Raw genomic sequence first — 19,064 nt, forward strand, 5'->3', positions numbered from 1 at the left:
AATGGTGTTGGAACAATAGGGCATCCATATGCAAAAACAAAAACAAAAATGAAACACAATCTAAACCTCACATATTATACAAAATTTAACTCAAAATAGAGCATAGATGTAAATGAGAAGACTAAATCTGCGTATTTTTTAGAAGAAAACATAGGAAAAATCTTTGTGACTTGGGAGAGTGCTTAGATATACCAAAAGCATTATGCACAAAATGAAAAAACTGGTACACTGGACTTCATCAAAAATAAAATGTCTGCTCTATGGGAGATACTGTTAAGAGATTGAAAAAACAAGCTACAGACTGGGAGAAAATATTTATAAATAACTGTATAAGTGTCATTGTAATAAAGGACTTGAATCTGGAATAGACTTCTCTAAGTCTCTATACTCAATGGTAAGAAAACAATTCATTTAAAAAATGGGAAAAAGATGTGTACAGATATGTCACCAGAAAGAAAGGATACATGAATGGCAAATAAGCATGTGAAAAAGGTGTTTGATGTCACTAGCCATTAGAGAAATGCAAATGTAAACCACATGGAGACACCTACTAGAATGGCTTAAGTGAAAATACCAAGCACCGGAGAGGATGTGGAAAAACTAGAATTCTCATTGTTGGTGGGAATGCAAAGAGATACAGAGACTCTGGAAAACAGTTTGGCAGTTTCTTGTAAAAGCTAAACATACACTTACCCTTTGACCAGAAATCCCACTCCTATGTGTTTATCCCAGAGAAATGAAAACCAACGTTCTTCACACAAAAACCTGTACACAGATGTTTATAGCAGCTCTATTCATAAGTGCTCCAAACTGGAGATGCCAAATGTCCTTCAGCTAGTGAATGGATGGATAAGCAAACTGTGGTACAGATGGTAATGGAATACTACTCAGCAATCAAAAGGGAACAAATTATTGATCTATGCAGCAGTTTGGACGAATCTCAAAGGTATCATGTAGAGTGAAAGAAATCAGTCTCAAAATGTTGCATACTGTATGATTCCATTTATATGACCTTTATAATAAAACTGTGGTGATGGAGAATAGATCAGTGGTTGACAGGGGTTAGGGGCCTGGGGAAGGTGTGACTACAAAGGAATAACAGAGGGAGTTTTCTGGAGCACTGAAATTGCCACAGTGGTTACAGAGATCTATGTGTGTGTTGAAATTTATAGAACTCAAAAATAGTCAGTTTTACAGAATTAAACAAACCAAAAAAGGCAGAATGCATGTGGCTCTGGAAGTATCAAACCATGGCTGTAAAATTGCCCTAGTCCTTCACCATGAAGGAAGACATGAAGCTAGTATATTTGTAGCAACTGGGTTGAATGCTCAGAAAATCTGTTCCCTATACCACCTCTCAAAGATTTTTTTTTTCAGTCTAGACTTTCATATCTCAAATATACCAAACATGACTATTTTTTTTAATGACACACCAAATCATATGTAATGCAGTTGTGTTCCTAAAGCAGCAAGACTAAGGGACTTTAAGTTCTTTAATGAGCTTTTTAAAAGTACTTTATGCGTTTTAGTTTTTCCAAATATTTCTATTCCTTTCATCTCAACCTTCTACCACCTTACACACACAGAAAGGTTTTTCTCTAGGTTTTTTTCCTTCAGACTGTAGATCTCTAGGTGGGGGTAGTGGGGGATGAGAAGCAGGTTTTATACAGCTGATGTGATCACTGTAGAGACAAGCTTGGAAAATGCTACCCAATCTGCCAATTAATTAAAGCATTAATCTGAGGAGCAGCCGGGCCCAGGGACTGTTTACCCAGAGAGGAGGATGATAGGAATTGAGTGGGAAGCTCCCTGTATTTGCATGAAAATGAAAGTGCTTAGGAAACCCAGCTTCCTTTTGTCTCTAAAGGTGGGGCAGCCCCCTACCATGTCCCCAAATCTTTCTGGCCTATTTAGGAAGCCTTTTAGGTGGCTGTTCTGTTAGAGATGAAAGCACAGCCGACTCTAGAAAAACAAATTCAGCTCTGGGCAGAGTAGGGTAGGGAGCAGGTCCAGAGAAGAGTAGCTTCTTAGACCTGGAATGAAACCTTCTAAATTCAGGAGTATGTGCTGTTAATTAGGTAGAATAGATGTAATGGTTTTACAGGTTTTGGAACCGTATGTATAGACTGAGTTCAAATCCCAGCACTGCTTCTTATTAGCTGTGTGATTTGGGACCAATCATGTGTCTTATTTGAGCTTTATTTTTCACATCTGTAAAATAAAGATTATGAATTGCCCCTTCGTCTCAGGGCAGTTAGCCGTCTGCTTACTGTAGACAGAAAGGAGGCTAGAGAGTGGTGAGGACCTTACAAGATTACAGACTGCCTCCACAAGTAGGGACTACACGGCCTTTTGTTCTTTTTAAGGTTATTTTTCAGCAAGGGACTATAAACCTCAAGGTTCCCCCTCACCTTCCTGTGATGTGCTGCATTCTTCATCTCTAACATCTCTTTATCTTTGTAACAGCATAGACATAGACATAGAGAGCAGCTCATTCTGGAATCTATTTGCCCATATTGGCAGTACTTAAGATGAGGTTTACCTCTGTATTACTAGAGAGCGTGATGAAATGGACATCGGAAATTGACCCAGCAATATTTGATGATATTAAATAATTATTGTTAATTTTTAAAATTGTGGTTAAATACGTATAAATATATAAAACATAAAATTTACCATCTTACTCATTTTATTTTTAATTTTAAAGCATGGTAATGATACTGTGATTTTTTTTTAAAGCTTTTTAATCCTTTAGAGCTACATACTAAAAACTTTACAGATAAAATGACGTAGTGTCTAGGATTTGATTCAAAGTAATCCACATGAAGTAAGATTGTTCCAGCAACTAAGAACTCTAGCCTCATGGTATAGATAAAAAGGGCCTTTTTCTAGGGTCTAGCTTTTTGTAAAATGGCATCTCTTCATTTTCTCATTTCTTTTCTTACAGAACTCTCAGAAATTGAGCCCAATGTGTTCCTTCGTCCATTTCTGGAAGTAATTCGCTCCGAAGATACCACTGGCCCTATCACTGGACTAGCACTGACCTCTGTCAATAAGTTCCTGTCCTATGCGCTCATAGGTAAGAGCTCAGGCTTTGTGAATGACCACAGCTCTTAATTTCCTGCCTCTCCTGGGGTGGTCAGGCTCTAGGCAATGAGCTGGTGATGCTGGAAAGTTTTTCCCAGCCAGCTATTTCCTTACAGTAGAGAAATAGGATTGTTATTGATTATTCATCACGCTACTTGACTCAGGTTGTGCAGAGTAGGGAGTGAGGGGAGATTTCCTTAGGACTCTGGTTTCTTTATGCTTTGGGAGGTAAGGGTATAGTACCTTTGGATGTTTGATTTGGTTTGGTTTATTTTTAAGGTTATTTTAAAAAATATAATGCATGCTATGTTAAGAAGATAAACGGTGAATAGGTGTCTAAAAGAAAAGTTAATGGTCACTTTATCTTTCTCAATGGTCCACCTCATTCTTTAGGTAAAAAATGTTAACAGGTTGGATTCTTTGTTTCTTCTTCTACATGTATATAAATACACATAAAGTCCCACCTTTTTAAAAAAAGAAAAATAGGATTATGTGCTACATGTTTTCTTTTTTCACTTCATAGTATTTTAGAAAGGTATGTATGATATGGTTATCCATCTCGTTTATTCTTTCCCCTAGTTTCATTGAAATATAATTGACATAGAACATTGTATTAGTTTAATATATGCTGGAAAATTATTACATAATAAGTTTTGTTAAATCCATCACCTCACATAGTTACAAATTTTTTTCTTGTGATGAGATCTTTTAAGATCTATTGTCTTAGCAATTTTCAAATATACACCACAATATTGTTAACTGTAGTCCCCATGCTGTACACAACATCCCCAAAACTCATTAATCTTATAACTGGGAGTTTGTATATTCTTTTTTAATTGTGATAAAATATACATAATAAAAATACCATTTTAATCATTTTTAAAGTATGTAATTCAGTGGTATTAATTACATTTGCAGTGTTGTGCAACTATCACCACCATCTGTTTCTTGAACTTTTTCATCACACCAAAAAAGAAATTCTAACCATTGAGCAATAATACACTATTTCCCCCTCCCCTCAGCCCCTGTTAAGATTTTTTTTCTTTTTGGTAGCTGTGTAATTTTCATAGTATAGATAGAATACAATTTATTTAATCATTCTCTTATTGAGTAATATTTAATATTTACATTGTTTCTTATTTTGAGCCATTATAAATAATGCTGAAGTAAGCATCCTTGTTCATATGTCTTTATTGATCAATTTTTCCTTTCGTGTGATAGATTCCTATACTTGAAATTTCTGGATTAAATCTATAATGTGCAAATTACATTTTTATAGGTACTACCAGTTTGCATGCCCAAAAGATTGCATCATTTGCACTTCCAACAGTAAAGTTTGAGAGTTTCCAATTCCCCACCATGTCACCAGCACTGAATATTATTGGTATTCTTTATTTGTGCTAATTTGGTGGGTGAAAACTGGTATTTTATTGATTTTATATCTTTAAGGTTGAACATTTGAATTTCTTCTCCTTCGCCTATTATTTTATTGAGTTGTTTTTGTTTTGCTTATCAGTTTGTAGTTCTTTGTATAGTGAGGATATTGATCCATTGTCTGTCATAGCATTACAAATATTTTCTCCCAGTCTAGCCTAAATATTTTTTGCAGTTAATTGTTTATCTCTGAATTTGTTTATGGTGTCTTTTTTAGATTCCTTTTTAGTTGGTCTTGTCACTCAAGATCCTGAATTCCTTTTCCCCTATTGCCTGCCCATTTGCAAGGGTGAGGGGCATAGTAAACAGGCAGCTGTCCTTGTTTCTAAGTAGGGAGACAAGAAAAGAGCAGCTCAGGCTGTAGCTAGCCAGAAAGGAAAATGGCCTTCAGTTCAAGGCAAGAAAACCCTTTGTCTTTTCTAAAAAGTTGGATTTGCTTAGCTGAAGTGTTCAGGATCCTGAGTAGGAATCCTGGGTGCCAGCTAGGTTCTGAATAGGTGCATCAGCCTTTCCAGGCACCCTCGTCCTAACTTCAGACTTTTCCCAAGCAAAAATCAGGCCCAGCTACTTACACCCTTACCCTGAGCACCACCTGCAGGTCATCTCTCTTCACGGCCTCCAGCTGCCCTCTGTGCCTTTTTCCTTTGCTCTTTTGTCAGTGTTACCCTCTCCCCTTCCTCGACTTGGCAGACAAGCTGGTCATCGGAGACCTCAGGCCAGCTGGTCATTGGAGTTTCCTGTAGTGGGAAAAGAGAATGCTGGAGGTGGTGATTGCAGTAGGCCTGAGAAAAGGAGCAGGAAGGAGTGTATGAAAGCCAGACAGCAAAGGAGATGAGATTGGCAAATTTCCCTGCAGCCTTCCCCAGGGTGGCCAGAAAAGGAAGACATTCTAGAGAAGGGACCCTGGGAAAGACAAGGTCTGCTAAGTGAGCCAGCCTTTTGTTTAGGCTGCTCCTCTGTAAGGAACTGCCCTCTACCCCTCATTCCTGTGACTCAAGGGTTCTAGGATTATTTTAGGTCCTACTCCAAAGACCAGCCTTTTGTTTGGCACCACACAGCTGCCAGGCCAGGATTTGTGCCGTTGATTGGCTTGCTGGGCCCTGCCTGTGGTTCTAAGGACCTGTCACTCTTACCTACCTTTTTAGAAAATTAACTTTGCTGGTTCATTCAAGCTAAGGGGATAAGAGCTACAAAAAGATCAGTAGAGCTTAAACTACTTCAACAAGGGAGATTATTGAAAGATGGGAAGAAATGGACCCCCCAGGAGTTTGTGAGGTGGGAGCAAGGCTGCCATTCACTGGGAGCTCTGAAGCACCACATAACACTGAGAAGGACCTAGATTTCCCGAGCAAGGAAAGGTCCTTCTGTGGACCATAGGGGCCTGAATGTTAGGCAGGGCTGTGAGAGAGAGGACTCAGGCAAGGGCTTTGAGAATATAGGATTTTCTGTGTTGAGTGGGAGAAACATGGAGAGCTGGGGTGATAGAAGGAGCTAGGTCACTGTATATCATCATGAAATTGGCTTCCTTCTACATGACCTCTAAAGTCACCACTTATGATGCTGGAATAGAGACATGCAGTAAATAGAACAGTCTTTGACTAGGTGTCAGAGACTAACCAGGACAGAAGAGAAAGATAAAAACCACGCACAATTAATGAAAGTTTTCTGGCTCATTGTTGGAAGATAACTATTCTGGTTTCTCAGCTACCCCCTGAGCTTCATGTTTAGGAACTCCATTAACTTCAGGTACCAGGAATAAGAAAATGGTAAGAATTTCTTCTAATTCCTGCACTTAAAAGTAGGAGGTACTTCTACATTATACCATGCCACTTCTGGAGTATCTTTCTCTGTCACTCACAAAGCTTTGTCATGTCCCTACCTTTTTTTCCTACTTATGCTTCCCTTTCAAGGACAGTCTAGGCAGTTCTGCAGGACCCTTGTAGGTCTTGATGGAGGCCACTTCTTTGGCTACTCTTGTGGATATTTAACTCATGAATGGGAGCAGAGTTGTCCCCTTGGCAACATTTGTGTTAGCTTCCATCATAGTGTTGGTTGGCAGAACTAGCTTCTCCACTCTCTTCTTATTCACAGATGAAAGTCTCCCTCCCTCCTACCTCCCCAGTTAGCCAGCCTCCTGTCCTGTTTAGTTTGTCGTTTATCTCTCCTTCGTCTTTAGTTAAGCTAGTGACAGGATTCTTGTTCGTGTCACACTGTTGTAAATAAGAATGGAATTAAAGCTGGAAGAGGTCTCTGATTTGCTGTAATGGGGCACCCAGATATAAGTATTGGCAGCAGTGACTGTTTATTCCCCTACTCCCCTACCTTAGTTGCACCTGAGCACAGAATTCCAAAAGCAATCAGATGTGTTGAAAAATAACACATAAGAAGAGAAAGGCTGCAGTCTTAGCATTCAAAGCTCTGGCCCTACTTGGCCTTTGCTCTGGGCCAAAAACTTAAATTTCCATGCCCTTCCTCCGTGAAATGAGTAGCTTTACACCAGTGATTCCCAAAGTGTGGTCCCCTGGCCAGCAGCATTGACTTTACCTGGGATCTTGTTTAAAATGCAAATTCTAAGGCCACACTCTAGACCTACTAAATCGAAAAATTCTGGGAGTGGGTCAAGCAATTTGTATTTTTAACAAGCCCTCCAAGTGATTCTGATACATGTTTTAAGTTTGAGAACCACTGTTCCACACAGTAGTTTGTGTTGAGAAGCTCATTAAAGCCGTTTATGGGCAAAAATTCTCAGCTAGCTCAAGAAGCTAGGTTAGGAAATTGGAGAGGAGAAAACCAAAGTCTCTCAAAAGAGTCCTGAGACAGGATGTCTTGCCTTTTCTGTCTCTCCTCTGAACATCATTTAGTCTTTCCTTTTTCGCTGGAGCAGATCCCACTCATGAGGGCACAGCAGAGGGCATGGAGAACATGGCAGATGCTGTCACCCACGCCCGTTTTGTGGGCACGGATCCTGCCAGCGATGAGGTTGTCCTGATGAAAATCCTTCAGGTAAATGAGGGGAAGAGCAATTAGGCTAATGGCCAGGAGCTGGTGCTGCTGGCTCTACTTACCCGAGCCTGCTGGCAGCGTGAAGCTGTGTTTTGACTCCACTGGGGCTTAGGGAGCTACTTTGTTTCCAAACAAGCGGCTCTGGTACCCAAAGTAAAAGCTTTTTCTAAGGAAACTAATTAAAAACTTTAAATGAATTGATATCAAATACCAGAACCTTTAATGCACTTGTACCTCTGACAGACTATATCTGTGCCATCCATCTGTTAGGCTCCTGGGCTAGGGCTGGAATGAGTGCTGAACTATGTCGCGGTCATGCAGAGTAAAGACAGTTCCCAAGACAAGCTCCTGGAAGAACCCCCTACCAAACTGAAGCAAGATCAGCATTCTTGCTAACCTCTTTCTCACCCCTGAGTGCTTCTGTAGGTTACTAGAGAAACAGGAGCCAGCTTCTCTCCCCTCAGGTACACCCTTCTTCAACCAGCCTGCCTTGTTTATCACAGTACCTCCTCTTTCTTCCTGGTAGGTGCTGCGGACTCTTTTGCTAACTCCAGTGGGTGCCCACCTAACCAATGAATCTGTGTGTGAGATTATGCAGTCTTGCTTCCGGATCTGCTTTGAAATGAGGCTCAGTGGTAGGTGCTTGAATATGGGCCCTTCACCATTCCTGGGGCCAGGATCTGTGAGTATGAATACAGAATGCTGTCTCTGAACCTCAGAGAGATGGAAAACTCATGGCTTCTCCATCACCTACCTTGTGGAGCCATAGGAGTCTAGACGTCTCTGTACTTGACTATTTGTTGTACAGCTAGAACAGAGACCTTAGCTCTTCGTGCCAGGGCAGGAACTGGGATAGATTTCAGACTGACTCAGCCCACCAAACTTTCCTCCCTTGGGGTTTCTGGGATTGACACCCGTCTGCAACTTCTGAGAACACATCACTGCACCCCTTTTTTTTCCTGACTCAGTAGTGCCATCTAGTGGGCCAGTGAGGTTATGGCTGCCAGGCTGAGCTAGAGCTGGTTTTAATAAGTTTGGCATAATCCTTAGTAAACAAGGTTTGGAGGGGAGTCTGCTCTGAGAAGCCTCCTGATAATAGCACGGCAAGTAATGACACCTGTGTTATTTGTTTTTGCCTGTGCAGAGTTATTGAGAAAATCCGCAGAGCACACTCTCGTAGACATGGTGCAGCTGCTCTTCACAAGGTAAACCTGCTGCTGTTTGCTTCAGCCCGGCTGCCCAGGCCTCTTGAGCCTGCCTGCTTCCACGCAGCCACTTCAGGGACTTGGCCAACCCCACAGCCACATCAGAGGCCACTGAGATTATGGATGAGAGTGGTTCTCTGGGCCCAGGGTTACCGAGCAAAGGAGAAGGAGGAGGGAGCTGGCTTGGCCTCGGGGAGACAGAGGGTTATTTGATCTAGGCTGACAGATCTTCTGCTTCCCAAACTTGTGTCTGTTTCTGTGCAGGTAGCAGCTGGGAAGGGAACCCAGAGAGGAAGCCAAACTCGAGGGAGCCTGGAACAGGTTGCTGAGCTCCCAGAGCTCAGCCTGATTTCTGTGAGGAAGGACCAAGGCTAGGGTTACCAACAATCCTGGTTTGCCCGACTGTCCCAGTTTTAACACTGAAAGTCCCACATCCCCACAAAGCAAAACTGTTGGTTACCCTCATCAAGGCCCTCAATGTAGGGTCTAGGAGACCTATTCATACTGTGCCTAACACCCTGTATTCTACACCTCCTTTTGATAGACTTTGAGAAGAGCTGAGGCGAGGGCTTTACAGCCTCCCCTAGGGGATATTGGCAATAGGAGAGGTTAGACAGGTATTGGGGCAGGGCTTATATGGGAAATCAGTGAACCTTTCACTCAGTTTTGCTGTGAACCTAAGATTGTTCTTAAAAATAGTCTATTTTTTTAGAACAAAATAAACAAAAAAACTTCCCCCTGGGATTTATAAATCCCAGATTATTAAATAAATCAGATCTATAAATAATCAGATCTGATTATAGACCAGATCTATAAATAATAATCCTCATTATCTACAGACTTGATCGGCCCCTGGTCCCTGCTGCAGATTGTTTCTTCTCAGGTTCAAATTTACTGGTTTCAAAACTTCAACCTGCCTTAGTTCTCAGACTATGCCCAGTCTCCTGGGGTTTTGATAGACTGCCCTCTCCCCACCTCATGACTTTCAGCAATACTTGCCAAGTGGGAGGAATCAGTTTGAAGACAAAAAGAGCCTCTGCCGTCCAAGGGTACTTAGTCACCTTTTCCTGATGACTACCTTCTTTTTAAGAAAGTGTCTGTGTCATATGTTGCTCAATTCCTGTGGTTCTTTGATAAAGCTCTGAAAAGGGTGAAATTAGCCTGCTTCTCTTCCTAGCTTTTCCTAAGAGATAGAGCGTGCTCTGACCCAGAGCATCTTTGGGCTGTCGCTAACGTGGAGGGGGAGATTTGTTGTTATCCCGAATTACAGTCCATGGGATTTTTCTATCTTACAGGTTACCTCAGTTTAAAGAAGAACCCAAGAACTATGTGGGGACCAACATGAAGAAGGTATGACCTGCTGTCCCTCATCCAAACTTTGACCTCCCAAATTCCATGCTCTGGGGATTTTCCTGGATATCCTTGCTTAGCAAAAACATGCTTTTGCTTAGACAGGTCTGGTTGGAGTCCAGAAAAAGCTATCACTCCTGTAGCAAGAAATTTATTCTTTCCCAGGTACCTCTCCTTCCCAACTTCTCCTTTCGAGCCTATCTTTGTTGACCTTCCATGTAAGCTGGTGAGCCAGTCCTTCATGGAAACAACAGACTGGGCTAAAAATGTATGTTGACAAAGGTGAAAGTCCTGCCATCCCCTCAGGGCCCAGCCTTGTCAGCAGGTAGGAGACCTAGAGACGCTATACCTCAAATCCCACTCTAATGCTGGATTAGACTGAGTTTATGCTTGGGCTAGTCTCTGTTGATGAGATAAATTAAGCCTGACTCCAAATCAGAAGGTTCTCAAACTGCTAGAAGAAGAATGGTGTCAGAAGAATGCCCTCTTTCTATCTTGAACTGAAGCCCTGGACTTACAGGCCTCTGATGAGGATTCTGCTTGCAGCCCTGAGAGGTTCTGCCCATGGAGATGACCCTTGGCTGTTTGGTGCATGCACCTGACCTTCCCCTTTCCCCTGCCATCCATCCATCCCCATTCCTGCCCTTTGCCCTGTTGGCTTGTGTCTCAGTTTATTTCACTCTGTTTAAATCGTTCGTTTGCCTGTCTTTCACAGATTTCTCCATGTCTCCTCAACAAACTGGAGCTAAGTAGTGGGGAGCAGACCAAAGCCCTGAACCAGTTAGAGAGGGTACTACTCTTTAAGAACCTCAAGGTCTCTCTCCCTCTCCCTCCACCCTTTTTATTTATTTATTTAAATGTTTATTTTTTATATGTAACATCTGGGTCCCATTTCCACTGTGTAGAGCACAATTCACCCCTCCCTAGTAACAGCACGGCTTTGGAAGAGTTGCATGTGTTCGTAACTTTGCAGTGTTGGGAATTCTCCTGGGGCATCTGGCTGCCTGGAGGCAGAAGAAAGCCTTGAACTGGTGATACATCATGTAGTAAGCCTAGATAGAGAGCCTGGGTCCTGCTGACATCTTGTGGGGTGGCTTAATGTCTACCATTTCTAGGGGGACTATGAGGGACCTTCAAACAAAACCCTTCCCTCTTTTATCCTCTCCCTGTCTCAGAGCTGGCACAGAAAGCTGAAGCACAGTCCTTTGACTCTGTCTGAATACCTGAACTTGGTTTTGAGAGAAAGGGTAGCTGATCTAGTTGGGGCCCTTTTTTTTTTTTTTTCTCTTGGTTACCACTAAAGGGTCATTCTCAGTTTTAGGACTCTAGATAGGTGGAAAAGAGCCAGGTGCCAGTATAGCCCTGGACACTGGGAATACTTTGGGATCTGCAAAGATGCCCTCTGTCCTTTAAAAGTAAAAATGTATGGGAACTTAGAGGTGCAAGCTTGAGATTACCCTAATCCCCATATCCCTGCTTTGGGAAGAAGAGGGAGAGAAGGAATATGGGCTATGTAGGCTGTCTATCACAGAAGGGTGCATGCTAGAGGTGTGGCTGTGGACATCCAGGTCAATGAAGATAAAAACAACTGTGAGTCTGTGTGTGTGTGTGTGTGTACACTAGACAGTCCATAGGCCTGTGTTCTCTTTGCATGCCTTGTCTCAAGTTTCATTTGTGTGCTTGCCTAGTTTTAAGTTGCAGCTCTCTTCAGTAGCTACCCAGCATTTTGCCATGATTATTAACCTAGGACCTGCCCTTTCTTTGTACAGCGTGTATTGGCCTTTAGAAATAGAGAATTACAAGGATAAGGTGATGTAGAGTTTCATAAACTGCCTGCCTCCCCGCCTTAGGACCTTAGGATAGGGAACACAGCTATACTTTCTAAGGACTGAGAACTGGCAGCCTCTCGGCTCCTTCTCCAGCCAAGAGGCAAAGAACATTCGTTGAAATGATCAAGTTAGAACTACTTTTGCAGAGGATAGAGAAGGAAACAGGAAGGACTGACCCTAGTGTGGGAAGGAATCTCAATGAATGACTGGTTTCTCAGTGGAAGTAGGGCTACCTAGAATTCCTGTAATTGGTGGGGGGCCATCTGGAGAGAAAAGATACCTCACCAAAGTCCACCCAGATGTTAGCACTTTTTGGAGCTCAGTGACAGTTTCTAGTTAAAGCCAGGAGATTCCTGTTTTTCCTCATTGATCTCTTGGACTTCTTGCTTATCTGCATGTTTGACTGTCTCTTACCCCTCAGAACTTTTTTTTTTTTACCGTGAGTTTGATCCAGATGGGCTACCGTGGTTCCTGGAGGGAGCATCCTGGTTCCTACTTAACCATAGTGCTCAGAACACTTGAAGCTCTATTCTAGACATATAATTGCAGGAATTCTGGAGATACAGGGACTAAAAGTGTAAATCCAATATGAGGCTGTTGCTGTGTTACTAAGAGCTGGGGGTGGGGCTTAGCTGTTGGGCCTCTCTCCTTTATGGATGAAACTATGGGTAGAGAAGGAAGAATTATATGGTTTCTAAGCAAGGGATCAGAGGTTACTGGAGAGCTTGGGGGAGGTTGAGGAAGGGGGTCCTATTCCTCAAATATCAGATGGAATTGGACAGGCCAAGGATAATATGGTATAGTCGACTAGCCTTTAGAAAGAGGCAGGGAGGAAGTGTTTCTACTCTCTGGATTCAAACCCTAACTGAGAAGGCATCAGGATTAAGAAAATGAAATGGGCCTAAACAAAATAGCTGTAAACTTAGGGTGGAGAAAATGCATGAAAACATACACCTTAAAGTAGTCAACAAATGATAGAGATTTTCCTTTCTGACTAAAAGGAAGCTACAGGAGAGATAAAAATACAAGAGAAAGGGAAATGGAATAGAGCAAGAGTCCAAGAAATCAGTAGCCTTACCATCTGAAAACAAAGTTGCATCTAGAAAGACCAACAGTGAAAAGGACAGAAGGTCTCATTGATACACCAAAATTGGGAGCAGCAGAGCGATGAGCGACATGACATGACCTTCCATCCTTAACTCCACAAATCAGCTGGGATGCCACTCCTTTCTTAATTCCAAGGAATGAATCTTTGACCAATTTGATGTAGACATTCCAGAGTAAGGGGTATAGTTAAGATCTAGGCCCAGTTCACAAAGTAATAGGAACCCTAAAAGTCTGGATGGGGAGGAGTATACTCTCATTATTGGATAAAAACTAGGAGTAGGCAGCTGCTCTGCAGGTAGTTGAGGAGGAGAGCCTAGGGGTCTAGGGCCTGAATCTGAAATTTCAAGCAAGGACCCCCTGCCCTTACCCTGTCTGCCGGAGGGTGAGGCACCATCTGCAGGATTCAGGATTGGTACCCATGATTCAGGAGTGAAGTGATGTGTGAGGACTGACCTTATCTATGGCCAGCCTAAAAACAGAATGTCACCTTCCACATGGAGGGTCCCAGGCTGACCTTTAAAGTGGCAAATGTAGAAGTCCAGTTAGGGGAGTAGGTATGTGCTCTGATGGTCTAGATTCTTACTTTGGCACAGATGCAGGGTATAGACTGTCTTCTAGGGACCAGTAGGACTAAAGGAAGGCAGATTTCTAGGGATAGAGTCTTAATTTGAATACCAGTGCTAATGAGGTGTGATATTTCCAGCTGAAAATGAGAGCGGGAGGCATGAGTGATTCATCCAAGTGGAAGAAACAGAAGAGATCCCCCCGGCCCCCACGCCATATGACCAAAGTCACACCAGGTTCAGAGCTGCCCACCCCCAATGGAACCACCTTATCCTCTAACCTCACTGGTGAGTACCCTGAGCTGCTGCTTCTGATTAGAATGAATAGGAAAAAAGCTCCTTCCTCTCAGGAATTTTGATACTGCAGACCAATCAGTGGAGCAGCTTTGGTCTTTATGCCGAGAACAAAAAGGGAAAATTCCAGATCATATCAGACTGTGACCATTTGGCAATTCTGCAGTGACTTAAGGTTATTCTTCCAGTGGGACTCTGACTGCTTTAGCCCAGCAAATGCAGAAATCAATATGCAGTTTAGGACGGAAAAAAACCCAGTACTGTGGAGGGTATATGTTTCCCACAGAGTCTCTCTTCTTCAAGCTTCACTTACTTTGCTTGGCAGGTAGCATGCCCTTCATTGATGTGCCCACTCCCATCTCCTCTGCAAGTTCAGAAGCTGCCTCAGCAGTGGTCAGCCCCTCTACCGACAGTGGCCTAGAGTTCTCCTCCCAGACCACCTCCAAAGAGGACCTCACTGACCTGGAGCAACCTGGCTCTCCAGGGTACAGCACAGTTGCAGAGCCTGGCAGCAGCGAGCTAGGGGTTGCTGAGCAATCTGACCCCCAGGTATAGCTTTGATTTCTAAGGCCCCTGTCCAGTCTACTGTGGGAATTGGCTTGATCCTTTGGATCCTTTATCCCGGCCTTGGCTCAAAATAAGGTTGGGGTGGGGGGTTCTTCCCTGTTTCCTAGAATTAGCTGTGCATCTAGGAAAACCACAGCACAACTCACTGTGAGAGGTAGCTCATGGGATTTTCAAGTTGTGCACACAGGCAGTACGTGGAAAAGGTGAGGATGCTGCTCATGGCTTTTTCTGGATGGTAATGATCTAAATTCCAAGCACCTGAGGGCCTCTGTTGCCTCTGGGCTTCTAATAACTGTAGGTCAATGATGCCTCAGGTGTTGTTTTCTGAGTCCTTCATCATACTTCTGCCCTGAGCCATCTTGCATAGATTCATAGCCCACTGAGCTTGCCCTGCACCTGCGGTCCATTAGAGACACTTGGAGGATGGATATTTCAGGGAAGTATGTTCCAAGTTGCTCTTGCTTCATCCCTTTTCATATATCGCCCTCCTACCGCTCATAGCAGGAAGGGGCCCATGTGGAAAAGGCCCAATCAGTATCCGTGGAATCCATCCCTGAAGTATTAGAGGAGTGCACATCCCCGGCTGATCACTCTGACTCTGCCTCTGTCCATGATATGGATTACGTCAATCCCCGGGGCGTGCGCTTTACACAGTCCTCTCAGAAAGAAGGTGCGTACTCTCAGGCAGGCTTGCCTGTTCACCTTCCCCCATCCTATCCACTAAGCTGCCTGAGCCTAGACCATCTTAGACCCACAATGTCTGCTGGTTCAAGACCTAGGCCATTTTCTAGTCAGGAAATGGAATCAAGCCAGAGGACTATAGGATAGAACCTTTCCCTAACTTACAGAGAAGGAGTTTGATGGACAATAGGAAGTGAGAGGGAAGAATAGAAAGCTTGGGACTTTTAACAGAAAAGTGGGATTAGTAATTTTGATTGCCTATAATAAGTGAGACAAAGTGGGAGGGCATAGCTCAAGTGGTAGAGCTCATGCTTAGCATGCACGAGGTCCTGGGTTCAATCCCCAGTTCCTCCTCTAAAAATAAACCTAATTACCTCCCCCTGCAAAAAAATATATATATGTAAAAAATAATAATAAATTTTTTTAGAAAGTGAGACAAGTCTCCCTACTTCCCCAGAAAAAAACTTTTTTTTTTTTTTTTTTCTGAAGAGAATCACTTACCTGAAATCCCTGTATAATGGAGGGCTGGCTACGCCAAGCAGTCAAGCCAGTTAGCAGTCTTAGCAGTCCCACTTCCTTCCTGGCCTTTCCCAGGCACAGCTTTGGTCCCCTATGGTCTTCCCTGCATCCGTGAGCTCTTCCGCTTCCTCATCTCCCTCACCAACCCACATGACCGCCACAACTCAGAGGTTATGATCCACATGGGACTGCATTTGCTGACAGTGGCTCTTGAGTCAGCCCCTGTAGCCCAGTGCCAAACCCTCTTGGGCCTCATCAAGGATGAGATGTGCCGCCACTTATTCCAGGTAAGACTGGATTTCTAGAAGGGGTCCCAGCTCCTGGCTTTTTTTCAGAGTCTCTTAAGGGTCATGGGAGCACAGGGAGGTTTGGCTGATTTGTGCAAAGAGTATAAAACCCAGGAAAGAACCTTCCTCCCCTGTTGATCAGTAGTCATAGTCAGCAGGACTCCAGTAGTTCCCCAGGGACTCTGGCAGCCAAAGGGAAACATAGAAATGGCTAGATACAGAGTTCCCTCAAAGCACAGGACCTTAGTAGCAACTCCCCACAGTTTGCTCTGCTGCCTTTCTCTTGGTTGGGCCATAGTCAGATTCAGAAACCTAATGGTCCATCCTACTGTGATCTCCAGCTACTCAGCGTAGAGCGACTGAACCTTTATGCTGCTTCCTTGCGGGTATGCTTCCTACTGTTTGAGAGCATGAGGGAGCACCTCAAGTTCCAACTGGAGGTGAGTTTCTTGAACCTGAAAGAAAAAAAATAGGAAGATGCATGACACCTTCATTAGAGTCAGCTCTGTCATGCTGCAGGGGTGGGATTTAGCAGCTTCTTAGGAGAGTGCTTTTAGCCTCCATAGTTTGGTTCATTGGCTGTCCTCTTTAGTGGAGAAATTACAAGGAGCCCAGGGAAAACTGGCTGGCTATAAAATGGGAGAACCCAAATATGAGGACTGGCAGGTAACCTCACCATGAATGCGTACAGCTCTTCTGCCTGCAGTTCTTTTGCAATACAAGCAGGCAAGTCAAACTAGCTTTGCTACTAAATTGCAAAAGTGAACTCTGAATAGGACCAGATCAGGCAAACATAGTGAGCACGAAAAGGGCAATAGGCTTCTTGTTTTCAGTCAAACATGAGGTAGAGACCCAGGCCTCCTCCAACATGAAGACCAAAGAGGAAGATGTATTTAGGGGATGGAATACCTTTATGTGTCTCTTAATACATGTCTCTTGGCTAGGTGTCTGCTTCCTGTTTAATTTTTTTCCTGTCCAATTTGTCTCTTCCTATCTTGAACCCTTTCCACCCCCAAAATGGCAATTACTGGATTATTGTCAGATGTACATCAAAAAGCTCATGGAGATCATCACTGTGGAGAACCCCAAGATGCCTTATGAGATGAAGGAGATGGCACTGGAGGCCATTGTGCAGCTCTGGCACATCCCCAGCTTTGTCACTGAGCTCTATATCAACTATGATTGTGACTACTACTGTTCCAACCTCTTTGAAGATCTCACCAAGCTGCTGTCCAAGGTGCTGAGTATTATTACTGGCCTCCAGAAAGAAGGCTGTATTAAGAAAGTCTCTCTGGTGGTAATGAGGATGCTACATACAGAGAGGGAAATACTTTAGAGTTGGGGAATAAGCAGAAGGGCATCCTAAGGCAATGTAAAAGTTATAGGCGATTTTAGGATTTTTGGAGAAGTATTCTAACCTCACGTTTACTGTATCTGTTTACTTTCCAGAATGCCTTCCCTGTGTCTGGTCAGCTCTATACAACACACCTGCTGTCTCTTGATGCCCTGTTGACAGTGATTGACAGCACTGAGGCCCACTGCCAGGCCAAAGTTCTCAACAACCTTACCCAGCAAGAGAAGAAAGAGGCAGCCAGACCTGGCTATGAAGCAATAGATGGCACTCGAGAAGCCAATGATAGTGAGAGGCATTTCTTTCTTTGAGGATCCCAGGGTTCTATGTTTATCCCTTCTCTACTCACTGAATCCTTTCGCCTACCCTTATTTCACTTCCTTTGAAGTATTCCTAATTCTGTATTTTTCCGAGGTTTGGTGATTTGAATGATAGGCCAGGCAGGACTCATGGACTTCTCCCTTTCTCCTCTTCCACACTTTAGCTTTTTTTTTTTTTTTTAAACATAATTATTATTTCTTTATGGGGAGAAAAGAGAACATAGATTAAAGGATATAGGACTTCTGTCCCTAAAATATCCAGGCCCTACCTTTTCCCACCTCCAATGTCTGCCTCTACTCTAATTAATCTTCTCTAACTTCTCCTTGAGACTGAGGTTGCAGAAGATCAGGGAAAGTGACTGGGTAAGCTCTTTATTAAATTATAGAATCAAATGTTTGACTGGCCTGAGACAGTGCCTACTTATTTGGGCTTGGGTTTGTCCTGTTCAGGGCTGGTGACCTATGTACAAACATGCAGGTCTCCTTGGCCTAAGACTCAATTCTCCTGCAGCTCTGCCTGGCTTCCTTCACCATAAGCCTTCACTTATCTTCTCTCTTACAGCTGAGAGAGCAGCCAGCGATGGGAAATCTGTAGGCATCGCCCCAGACATCACAGGCCTGCATCTGCCAGGTGGAGGGTGGCTGCCAGCAGAACATGGAAAACCAGGATGCAGTGTTCTGGAGGAAGCTGGTGACTCTGGGGGTGGGTACTGGATGTCCATGATCCTAAGCTCCCTCAACTAGAGGGCCTGGTGGAGAACAGAGGGGAAGGGAGCAGGAACACCCTAGGGCAGTACCTGAGTGAAACTTGGCTGTTTACCATGCCTTTAAACCCAGAGACAGGAAAGAAAACATTTGGAGCTCTGGAAGGTAGGACTTGTAGGGAACTGGAAGACTGATAAGGACAAGAAGTCTTCTGAGGCATCTTCCTTTTTCACTAGAGAGTATATCAGCAACCTTCCAAAAGTCATTATCCTAGTAAAAGAATCTTACTGGTTTTTCCCTCTCTTTCTCCTAGCTGACAAGTTTACCCGGAAACCACCTCGATTTTCCTGTCTCCTGCCAGATCCACGGGAACTGACTGAAATTAAGAACAAAAAGAAGGTATATATAGATATTCCCAGAGCTTAGCCTCTGCCCACCTCTGAGTGTTCTTTGTAGGGTTTCTGCCTCAGAGAATGAGAGAGCGTCTCATTCTGACTAGTCTTTGGGCTTGTTGGGACTTCACCAAACCCCCAGTCTCCTTTGAAGGTCTTCCCTTACTCCTAAGCCATGTAATCAGTCATATTCTATTATGTGCTCCTGGCCCTATCTGAGAGCCAAGTGTTACTGGTGGTGACAAGAGCCCTGGGAACTGGTATCCTGTGGGTCACTGGAGGTTATTGGTCATCTCAAGCCCTGGGGTGACAGTTGGCAATAAAAGGGAATTGACATTTATTCTGGAGCTTTAGTAAAATTCAAATAACT

At 43.5% G+C, this 19,064-nt stretch overlaps 1 protein-coding gene and 1 long non-coding RNA gene across 7 annotated transcripts in view; one reads left to right on the plus strand and one right to left on the minus strand.

The window, feature by feature from the left end:
* GBF1 (golgi brefeldin A resistant guanine nucleotide exchange factor 1) overlaps positions 1–19,064 on the plus strand; it is a 108,370-nt gene that overhangs the window by 74,808 nt on the left and 14,498 nt on the right. For 2 of the 6 annotated variants that reach the window (XM_010974487.3, XM_010974488.3), the window contains exons 4-17: positions 2,948–3,079; positions 7,406–7,524; positions 8,051–8,159; positions 8,669–8,729; positions 10,025–10,079; positions 13,719–13,866; positions 14,198–14,421; positions 14,941–15,109; positions 15,715–15,926; positions 16,268–16,366; positions 16,969–17,163; positions 17,376–17,565; positions 18,160–18,300; positions 18,616–18,701. In XM_010974487.3, the coding sequence (XP_010972789.1) occupies positions 2,948–3,079; positions 7,406–7,524; positions 8,051–8,159; positions 8,669–8,729; positions 10,025–10,079; positions 13,719–13,866; positions 14,198–14,421; positions 14,941–15,109; positions 15,715–15,926; positions 16,268–16,366; positions 16,969–17,163; positions 17,376–17,565; positions 18,160–18,300; positions 18,616–18,701 (1,940 nt within the window). Of the gene's footprint in view, positions 1–2,947; positions 3,080–7,405; positions 7,525–8,050; positions 8,160–8,668; positions 8,730–10,024; positions 10,080–10,120; positions 10,894–13,718; positions 13,867–14,197; positions 14,422–14,940; positions 15,110–15,714; positions 15,927–16,267; positions 16,367–16,968; positions 17,164–17,375; positions 17,566–18,159; positions 18,301–18,615; positions 18,702–19,064 lie in introns of those variants that run through there. The other 4 variants (XM_031461654.2, XM_031461655.2, XM_031461651.2 and 1 more) reach the window with 3 other exon arrangements.
* LOC135321834 (uncharacterized) overlaps positions 3,749–19,064 on the minus strand; it is a 34,852-nt gene continuing 19,536 nt past the window's right edge. Inside the window, exons 3-4 of the long non-coding RNA XR_010381978.1 lie at positions 15,622–16,381; positions 3,749–5,258 (exon numbers count right to left, since the gene is read on the minus strand). This is a non-coding gene — a long non-coding RNA (uncharacterized LOC135321834). The remainder of the gene's footprint in view (positions 5,259–15,621; positions 16,382–19,064) is intronic.

The sequence above is a fragment of the Camelus dromedarius genome, chromosome 8 (genome assembly GCF_036321535.1).
Source record: "Camelus dromedarius isolate mCamDro1 chromosome 8, mCamDro1.pat, whole genome shotgun sequence".
Classification (NCBI taxonomy): domain Eukaryota; kingdom Metazoa; phylum Chordata; class Mammalia; order Artiodactyla; family Camelidae; genus Camelus; species Camelus dromedarius.